General features: G+C 34.5%; 1 protein-coding gene across 2 annotated transcripts; it reads left to right on the forward strand.

The window, feature by feature from the left end:
- Window positions 1–1,324: 1,324 nt before the first annotated feature.
- LOC130955622 (ATP-dependent Clp protease proteolytic subunit-related protein 2, chloroplastic-like) lies at window positions 1,325–9,418 on the forward strand. 2 transcript variants are annotated; one of them, XM_057882523.1, is made up of 10 exons: window positions 1,325–1,560; window positions 1,819–2,306; window positions 5,464–5,722; window positions 5,808–5,930; window positions 6,718–6,838; window positions 7,023–7,160; window positions 7,273–7,389; window positions 8,299–8,367; window positions 8,470–8,565; window positions 9,073–9,418. In XM_057882523.1, exons 3-10 carry the CDS (start codon window positions 5,682–5,684, stop codon window positions 9,208–9,210), a joined length of 843 nt encoding a protein of 280 aa, XP_057738506.1. In that variant the 5' UTR covers window positions 1,325–1,560; window positions 1,819–2,306; window positions 5,464–5,681; the 3' UTR covers window positions 9,211–9,418. The 2 variants fall into 2 exon arrangements, with proteins under 2 accessions (XP_057738506.1, XP_057738507.1); XM_057882524.1 differs by having other exon boundaries at window positions 5,554–5,722.
- Window positions 9,419–10,337: the final 919 nt, after the last annotated feature.

Consider the following 10,337-nt stretch of genomic DNA (forward strand, 5'->3'; position numbering starts at 1 on the left):
TCTTCAATACTTTTATGGTTTTTACTTAATATCTGCCTTTCATTCATTCTACTCTTGTTGGCCATATGGGAATAAGTTTGTTGAGTGGCAGAACCAGACACACTGGGAGAGGCGCCAGAAAGGGAGAGGCACTGGACGACGACAGTTGGACGGGGCTCGACGATGGAGGGCAAAGGGGCATTCAAAGAACTTCCATAGAGGAGAAAGACGCAGCATTTGCCGAGTTGAGTGGTTTAAGCTTCCTTCTCCTTTAGGTTCTTTAAATTCCGTGGGTGGCTAGCTACCGAGATCAATGCAGTCAATTATTGCTAGGGTTTTGCCGCTTTGGTGTGCTTCAGAGGGGAGGGGGCACGAATGATATTAGGAGAAGATGAAGAACATATTGATTTTTTATTTTTTTTGATATGTTTTCCTTTGCTTCAGAGGGGGATGAATGATTAGGGGAATTGGAGAAGACGAAGAACGATTGATTTTTGTTTTTTTTTTTAAATATGTTTTTGTTTTGTTGTTTAAATTAATTGAAACTATAAAATTAGGATTAATTGAATTCTAAAATTTGATTGATTTAACAGGATATTTTTGTCTAATCAAATAAAGTTAAAATATTTAAGACTTTTTATAAAATTAAATAAAAAAATATTTTTTATTTTTATTTAATTAAAGGAGTATATTAGTAAAAATGGTGATATAATATATATTTAAAAAAGAAAAAATTAAATACTGACGTAAAAAATAAATTCCACATAACTCGTTATTACTTGTTCATATTTTAAACGTATATGAATTTATTATTGCACGGTAACACTTTTTTTAATGTCACAAAGCATAGAAATTTTACTATTCTGTCTAGAATCTCCCGTGCATACAAAATTGAAGCTTACTATACAATAAACAATTAAAATACCACGTATATGTATTTTGTAGTCATCAACATAATTATATATTAAATGATGCCTGAATTTCTTCCAATGTTTTGCCCTTGGTCTCAGAAATCCATAGTATTGCAAAAGCAAGGGTGATGGCAGAAAAGGTTGCATAAATTGTGAATGTTCCTGGTTGAAACAAGATTCTATTAAATTAAGTCAAAATAAAAAGTTGTAGCCTCTTCATAAAAAAAAAAAAGAAAAAAAATTAATCCTAAAAATATAACTTTTAGAAATTAAACTTTCCTTCTTTATTATACGAAGGCAACTTAAAAAGAAATGGCATTGGCCATCGATTAAAAAAGTGATTTGCAAATAAAGAGAAAATAATAAACAAAGAAGAAATGTTAAATATGAATATATAAAGTGGCCTAGGGAGCTAGGAAAGAATATCTGGATTACTCCATTCTAGAAGCATGTTAGCAGTCAAGGTTACTAGTGAGGCAGTGAACCAATTCATAAACGTAGCTACACTTCCAGGCGAATAGTAATGACGCGCAAAAACAGCAGAACATACATGATGACCAAGTGCAGAAAAGGTTAAGCAGTGAAAAAGCCAAAATAGCACAGAACGCAAAGATTGAAGCTAAAGAAGCAGCCTCCAATGTCACGGAAAAAGTTAAATCTGCAGCATCGGGTGAGTGTCTTTAGGTAATAAATAATGAGTCCAAGATCAAACAAGAAATTGAACATCACAAGAACAAGTAATTTTTCTCTTTGGTTTATTAATATTCATTATCCAAACACAGTGATAGTTTTAAAATACGAAAAATGAGAATTGAAGTAGTTCCTTGTTAAATTGTTCATCTTATATGTTATTATATATAAAACATTAAAGCCCTAATTAGAACTTGAGTATTATTTTTGGAAAAATTGATGATTGTGTGCTGTGTAGATGCATCCCAGTACGCTTCAGAAACGGCTTCAAGTGCCTCAAAGAAAGTAAAAGGCGCAGCAGCATATGGAAAAGTCGCATGGTTCTGAAAACCGGATCGGACTGGCCGGTCAAACCGGTTCAACTGGGAACCGGCGATACAAGCGGTCCGGTCCTCCACGGATAAACGCTCAAAGAAAAACCGCTGAAAAAGAGGGAACCACGCGTGAACCAAACCCCCCCCATCCCTCTTCCCCCAATCATTCATTCATTTAATCACTTGTCACTATACTCCCTGTACCGGAGATTGGAGAACTCTGAAGCGAAGGAACCCTAGCCCTCCATCGTCGCCGCTGTTCCCAGGTCGTCAGCGCCGCCGCCGTCCCCAGGTCGTCAGCGCCGCCGCCGTCCCCAGGTCGTCAGCGCCGCCGTTCCCAGGTCGTCGAACCCTAACCCAGTAACTCGGCGGGTACTCTTCATCTTCGCTGGCTTCTCGGCACGGAACCCAGGTCAGTGGCTCGTCTTCATCTTCGGTCTTCTCCTTCAATTTTTGTTCCATTTTTCTTCAATTCTTCTTCGGTCTTGGTTTGAACTTTGAAGTTTGGTTCTTCAATTCTTCTTCTTTGGTCTTCCGTCTTGGTTTCCACTTTGGTATTCCCTTGTATTTGCTGGTGGTTAATGGTGGAAATTTTACAAATTTGCAAATTTGTATGTATGGTTCTGATTGCTCTGTCTTGTATTCACTATACTCTGATTGCTCTGTTAGTCAGTAATACTTACTCTGTTACTCTGTTTTAGTGTTTTAGTCAGTAATACTTACTCTGATGGCTCTGATAGTGTTTTACTGGTTTACCAGTTGCTGATGACTCCTAATTTGTTTGTTGCAATATTGTTGAATGCTGTAGGCTGATGGCTCTTAATTTTTTTGTTCAAATTGACTGATGGCTTTGTTTGTAGTTGCTGGTTTTGCTGGGTGAAGGTTTAGCGTTTTGGAATGTTTCATAATGTGCTAATGTTTGTAATTGCTGGCTTTGTTTGTAATTGCTGGGTGAAGGTTTAGTGTTTTGTGATTATTGGTTAATGTTTTGGTTTAGTGTTCTCTCTTTTCCAGATTTCCCTTCTCCCTGTATTTCTGCATGTTGCTGAATTGGTAATTAATAAATTTGCCTTTTTGCTGTAAATCGGGACTTTACTAGGATTTGTTAAATTTGTTGCTTCCCAGTCACAGAATCAGAACAGAATGCTCAGTCAGTGCTTGATTGATTGGCTTTGCTCACTGATTGTATTTGATGATAAATTTTAAATTTTAAATTTGCACTGCCTATGTTACTGATTCACTGTTCTTTTAGTGCTTTTTGTTGTTGTTAATCATTGTGATGCCTATATTACTGAGTGTTCCTTCAGTGCTTTTTGTTGTTGTTAATCATTGTGATGAACTTTGTTAAAATTTGCCCTGCCTATGTGACTGATTCACGGATTCATCCCTCTCGTCATTATCATTGGCATGAACTCCAAACCAAAACCCCAACTCTCTGGATAAAATTGTAACAAAAGCTGATTGGGACTTTTTCTTCTACTTAAGGTATGAATTAGAATGATGATGCCAAGTTGTGAATACACAAGTGTCAACGGACTATAATATATATTGAGTTTGTGGCATTAGAAGGGTGTAATAATAACAATAATGGATCATGCTATTTGAATATTGAGGTTTAACATTTAAACTCTCAGCTTCTCAGCCCTGTTTGATTCTTCATCTCAGGCAATTGAATCGAATCAACCAGGCCTTCCTTTTCTTTTTCTTTTAGTTGATTCTTAATTTTTCTAATATATGTAGCTTTCTGAATCAAGTGGATCAAATTATGTAGTTTTCTTGATTTGGGATATTTTCGGAGACGCATTAGAAGAGCTATTTTATTATTATGTTTGCTATAATAATATTCACATGTTCTGTATGCTTGTGATTGTTTCGGTGTTTACATTTTCTTTCCAAGTCACTTGTTGTGGTTGTTCTTTGAGTTAAGGCTTTGTATGTGTGGGTGTGAGAATGTGATAATGTTGAATGCTGTTACATCTAATAGGAGTTCTTGGAGTACCCTCATCTTTGGTCCTTTATAATTTATTTATTATTTTATTCTAAAACGATTTTTCTGGTTGAACCACCGATTGGACCGGTTGGACCAATGAACCAGTGACTAAAACGGTTTGATGATCGGTCCGGTTTTCAGAACCTTGGCTAAAAGTGATAACATTTTATTGAAATTGTTTAACATAACAAATCAAATTACACCATCAATTATCTCTTAACTGCCAAAAAGGTAATTTTGATATCTTAAAATGAGATGGCACTGAATTCAAAACATCTTAAAATTGTTGTTGTATGTGATGCTTAAAAAAGAATATTAGCCATTCCCAGAATTTTCATCAGGCGTAAGATCAAAACAAATTCAAATCAGAATAATACCTTACTAACACCATAAACATTGTCTTTTTTTTATAAATAAGTTGCTCCATCTTCAATAATATTTTAAGAATAGTACTTACAACAAAAAACATTTTTATCAAGCTGCAATTAGAGTTATTAAAATAATAGCTCCATCTAATATATGCAACTCTTTACAAAATGTCCATTTAATTTGTCCTTTTACTTGTCTCAAGTTCATAAAAAACAATCATGTTTATAATTTCAATTGCTTGAGTATTTTATAATTGATCATTACTCTTACAAAAAAAGTACAAATAATATTGATCATACCAGTCAATTATGTAAAAAATTTATAAATTTAAAGTACTTGTTTTGAAACTACAACCAGTGCTAATTGTCATAATTTTTTTAACGATATTGATTTTTATTTTTTCGTATATACATTTAGATAAAAATTCAGGTGCATACTTTATGTGAAGTTGATAGTTGAGAGTCATTAAATAAAAATTAGTTAAAATAATCAAATTATTTAACGTTCTTAACTATTAACTTTACGTAAAATTGATTGTACATAACTTTTCACGATACACTTAATGCATAATAGGGTCCTAAAATATCCAACACTACAGCGATGCCCTAATTACTAAGGCTATCTTTATTTTCTTTCTTTCCCTAATTTGAATTCCAAAAGTATGAAGTCATGGTTTCTTGGCAGAAGCATATGCTTCAGCGACTTTGTGTTTAGCTTGGTCATAAGTGGCTGATGTTTTATCTTTAGCGGTTATAACGGTTTCTCCGATAGCATTGGAGGCTTTGTTTGCTTGCTTCTTAGTTCCTTCGTACTCACCAGAGGTTTATCTTTTCCGTATTCCACTGCACCTGCGGTTTTGTCTTTTCCATATGCCACTGCGCCTGCGGCTTTATCTTTTTTAATTGGTTTGAAGAATATCAAATAATTGATTTTAACTAATATTGAATACTTGTGTTAGTTTACTTATGCGTATTTTGATTTTATTTTTAGTTATAAATTTTGATGTTTGAAGCTATTTGGAACTTTTAATGGTAAATTATAGATAATTTATTATGTGAAATCGTAAAATTTTGAATTTTATTAGCTTACAATTCATTGAATTTAAATATTTCAAATTATGTATTAAATTTTTAATAATTTTATTTTATATTTAATTAAATCGGTTGAACTCCGGTTGAACCCTGATTGAACTATTAAACTATTGAATCAGTCACTTCACCGGTTCATTGACCGGTTCGGTTCTTGCAACCTTGGGTAACATTGCTAATAAATAAATAAAAGAAGGAGGTTCTGATTCCAGGGAGGATCAAAAGGTCGTTGAAGTTCATCTTCAGAGCTGAGCGAGTGTTGTATCTGGTTGAAGTTTTCTTCAAGCTCAAATAGTGCGTTCCCCCCTCTCCTATCTCTTCGTTACCTCAAAAAGCTAATATGGCGGTTGCACCCTATATCACCGCTGCTGCACCTCCTAGGTTTGCTTCTCCTTCCCATTGTGTGTTTCCCACAGTTTCTCTAAATTACTAACTGACTCTTTATTTTCTCTTTTTGATGTGGCAGTTGCGCCACAAAACTCTACTCAGGGTTGAAACTTCAATCTCCAAGTATCCCTAATTCCCTTGCGTGTAAACCTAATGTCTCCGCTGAGTTCTACGGAAAAGTTCACAAGAGTCTGCATTGCGGGTAACTGTCTGACCACATTTGTGATTTTTCTCTTTTTTTTCTGTTTTTGTTAATGGAGAAAGTTTTGTTCTTTAGCTTCTGCAGTTTGCCTTATTTTGAATTGGTGCCATTTTTTGGTGTGTGCTTAACTTTGCAAAAATAAGCTTTGGCATGGATGATGATAGTTTTGTATTTGAATTGCTTTTCTTATACCTGTATTCATATGTGCAATTAACATATACTTGGTTATATGCCTAGAATTGTGCGCTTTCAGCTGATACATTCCATGAAGGAACGGTCTTTTTGCAAAATTTGAAGATTGAAAGCAATAGTGAATTGTCTCTTTATGCTTAAATTTTGTGGTTGGTCTATTATGTTATGTTGCTACTGTATGCTTTGTAGGTACATCCCTTTGATTGCCAAATTTTCCAGCATAATGTGTTCGGTCCACTCTAATGCAATTTTTCTTGTTGCAGAAAGCTATGCTGTATCATATCTTTGATATTGTTGTTTGGATTAGCGAGTAACTTTTAACTGCAATTGAGTTTGTCATGATTACTGTTATATATTATAACAAGGATTATTCTTTTTGTAAGTTCTAACAAATTTGAATTATGAAGAATCTTCTTTAGTCTTTACGGCTTTACACAATAGTTGATAATCTTTGACATAGTGAAAGTGAAGTTAACAAATAAAGCATAGTTTATATCAGATAAAAACGATATACTTAGAAGAGTTTTCACTAATGTCAAACACGTCTTTTAATTAAGAGACTGATACAAGGTGTATAAATCTTGCATATTTTCAGGTATACTAATCACAAACCAGCAAGGGCACAAATTCGAATGATGCCCATAGGGACCCCTAGAGTCCCCTATAGGACACCTGGTGAAGGAACTTGGCAATGGGTTGATTTGTGGAATGCCCTTGTAAGTCAATAATACATCTTAATATATATCATTAATATTATGTTTTTCTGCATCTAAAAGATGCTGGTTAACATTGCGTCACATACTCACATAGAAATAGATCGTTACACATGAACCTCTAGTTTTCTTATGATTTCCATCACTCTTTAAAACATTTCTAAAAGTAAAGGGTTATTGGATGCAGTATCGAGAGCGTGTTCTCTTCATTGGACAAAACATAGATGAAGAATTTAGTAACCAAGTATTGGCAACCATGCTGTATCTTGACAGTATAGATAACGCCAAGAGGATGTATATGTACATCAATGGTCCTGGTGGAGATGTAAGTTTTCTTCTAGTGTTAGATGTTTAGTCAATTAAATATTTCTCTTTTGTACCCACCTTTGTGTTGCTTAGTCATGTTTTTAACATGCTTAAGCTTGTTATTTGTGCAGCTTACACCAAGCTTGGCTATCTATGACACTATGCAGAGCTTGCAAAGTCCTGTAACCACCCATTGTGTTGGCTATGCCTATAATCTTGCAGCATTTCTTCTTGCAGCCGGAGAAAAGGTATCGAGTTATATTACTATCTGAGTATTTGTTAATACAAACTGTGAAAGTTCTCTGTTTGATTCAGAGGTTATAGTGATTTCCAACATCATGTAATCATGCATGACATTGTGTGACTGACGAGATTTATTGTTGCATCTTACAGTTGTTTCTTCACGATTAATATGAATAAAAATTATGCCTGAGATAAGGGGACGGTTGAAATAATTGGAGCATTAATAAATCACTCAGTAGTCAATATAACAAGAAAAAAAAAATGAAGAAATATTTTCTTATGCTGCTTATGTGCTGCCTAGTGCGTTCTTGATAGGATGTGTCAATTTGTTATTAGTAACATCAATTGTGTTACATTTGTTACAAGGTAAAAGATGGAAAGTTTTGTAGTTTGAATCTAAATAGGGGGGGCAGTCTACTATATACAGACTTGGGATCACATTGAAAGGCCCGATCTCCCTCCTTCCAACTCTTTATAAAAATTCAGTAAAAAAGAAAAGAATGGTAATTGATAGGGAGTGGATATTGTCACTCCAATATCCACTCCCTAATTGACAATGCCAATCCTCTACGAATATTATTCCCAAATTACCCTCACAATGAAAATTTTCTCTCATCACTATGGAAAATTAAATAGCGAGGATGGAACATAATTTTGAAAAATCACACAAAAAGGGAGTGGCAGTATCTCTCTCCAGAGTCTCCTAATTTATACTGTGAAGTCCATCCTTATTTGCATCTTAAGCTTCCACTTTCTGTTCCATTCCATTGTGTTGTCACATTCATGTTGTATTGTTTACTTTTCTGCAATTTGTTGTGATGTGCTTGTATTTGTGTTTGTTGATGTCTAATGGGTTATGAAAATAGTTCCCGACATCTATTAACTTTGTGATGATGGTCTGCTGTATTGTTAAGGGCAACCGCTTTGCAATGCCTCTTTCCAGAGTTGCTTTGCAATCTCCAGCGGGAGCTGCTCGGGGTCAGGTATGTAGATATCTCTTCTGAGATTGAGGTTATTATCACTCCTCAGATGTGTGAATATGATCGCTTTTACTCTTTATGCTAACGCCTTGTAAATTTTGACAGGCTGATGACATCCGCAATGAAGCAAATGAGCTTTTAAGAATCAGAGATTACCTCTTTAACGAGTTGGCTAAGAAAACAGGCCAGCCTGTTGAGAGGGTCAGTTCATTCAACAATGAAATACATGGAGATGAACATGAAAACCTGTTATCTTAAAAACTTAAGGCCTGATTGGTTTCTATTTTTAGTTTCTACTTCCAATTTGATGATTTTGCGAGGAAAAAAATGACAACAATCAAGATTTTATTGTTTTCTCTTTCCCTTACATAATCTTGAAAATAGACAATACTGAAAGTGGAAATGGAAACCAAATAGGCCCTTAAGTTTGTAGTTTGCTTCCATTTTATGATCATTTGTGTCAGTTCCTGGGTATTTATATTAAGGATTTGGATCCTCTAAAGTTTGAATTTCACTTTAGAGAGTAAAGTGTGATTTCTCACCATTGATTTTATAGGTGGGACCAAGAATAAATATGAAAGAGAAACTATCCAATGGTAGAAGATCACACTTTACTCTCTAAAGTGAAATTCAAACTTTAGAGGATCCAAATCCTTATATTAAATTATAAGTGTTTATCATTTGAAACTAATTTTTAATGGCATTCAGATCACCCAAGACCTGGGCAGGATGAAACGCTTCAACGCACAGGAGGCTCTTGATTACGGGCTTATTGATCGAATTGTGAGGCCACCACGCATTAAGGCTGATGCGCCTAACAAGGAGGCAGGAACAGGCCTTGGTTAAGAACTCACGGTTTGTCACCCAGCCAGAGTACTCATAATATTACAGAACTAGGATTGTTTCTCGTGTTTTATTTATCTCCTTAATTATTTTCAGAAATATGTATAATATTTGAATAGTTAGAAATTGTTGGCAAAGATAATTGGTTCTTGTTCAGAAATGGATGAATTCCACTTGTTGAAAGCAGTAAATAATGCAGTTGAAGCTTTAAGTTCGTAACTCTACCACATCCCCATTTCTTATCATGATTTTATATAAGACTTGCTCCTGCCCAAAATGCTAGATATATCATTCCCTGGAAAATTAACCCAAAAAGATGATTAGATATTTTAAGATTTTTGTGCATAGTGGTTAACACAAAAATTAGAGCGAGTTACTGAAGAGAAACAAATTCCTGCTCCTATTGAAATAAGTAGCAATTTCTCTTGTCAAGTCACTAGTACATGGTATGCATCTATACGTCACACATTAGGAAATAAACAATGGTAGCAGTTATTTAGATATTTGTATACTTTTTCAGGATAATTTACTTGTATAAATCATTTGGGAAGCAAAACTACATGATTATTCTAAAAGCGATTCCAATACATGTTTGTCCGCCAATCTATTATGTAAATTGTGTGGATTTAACGATTTTCTTTTGTTCATAACTACCTACTAAAACCAATGATTAATGACAAAGAGAAATCTAGGCTAAATCATGGTATCTGAATCTGTTTTATGTGCAGAATGCAATAAATTACACTGAATACAATTTATGTTCGTGAAAAGCTACTAACATAAAACATAGCAAACACAGCGATTTACCATAGGTGCAGGGAGGTAAATTGTGGGATTTGTGCAATGTGGATAAATCATAGTGAAAGGCCACGGTTTAATATAAACACTGTTTAAATAATGGTGAAATCTCACGAATTAGTGTGAAATCATAATGAAATCTCACGAATTAATGTGAAGCAGGATGTTATATAAATTTGGTGTGAAGCCGTTTTAATAGAAGAGCTAGATGATTAAAACATTATCTAAAGTTACGATTTAGCATCCTCAAACACTGCCAAGAGATGTCACAGCGAGATTCACTGCAACACGCAACAAAAAGTGATGGGATTATCTGGATCAACTATACTAAA

The sequence above is a fragment of the Arachis stenosperma genome, chromosome 10, assembly GCF_014773155.1.
Source record: "Arachis stenosperma cultivar V10309 chromosome 10, arast.V10309.gnm1.PFL2, whole genome shotgun sequence".
In the NCBI taxonomy this organism is placed as follows: domain Eukaryota; kingdom Viridiplantae; phylum Streptophyta; class Magnoliopsida; order Fabales; family Fabaceae; genus Arachis; species Arachis stenosperma.

Excerpts from the sequence above, each read along its gene's own strand:
- LOC130955622 (XM_057882523.1), top strand. The coding sequence starts at position 5,682 with ATGGCGGTTGCACCCTATATCACCGCTGCTGCACCTCCTAG. Across the intron at positions 5,931-6,717 it reads CACAAGAGTCTGCATTGCGG|GTATACTAATCACAAACCAG; the intron begins GTAACTGTCTGA and ends GCATATTTTCAG. Across the intron at positions 6,839-7,022 it reads TTGATTTGTGGAATGCCCTT|TATCGAGAGCGTGTTCTCTT; the intron begins GTAAGTCAATAA and ends TATTGGATGCAG.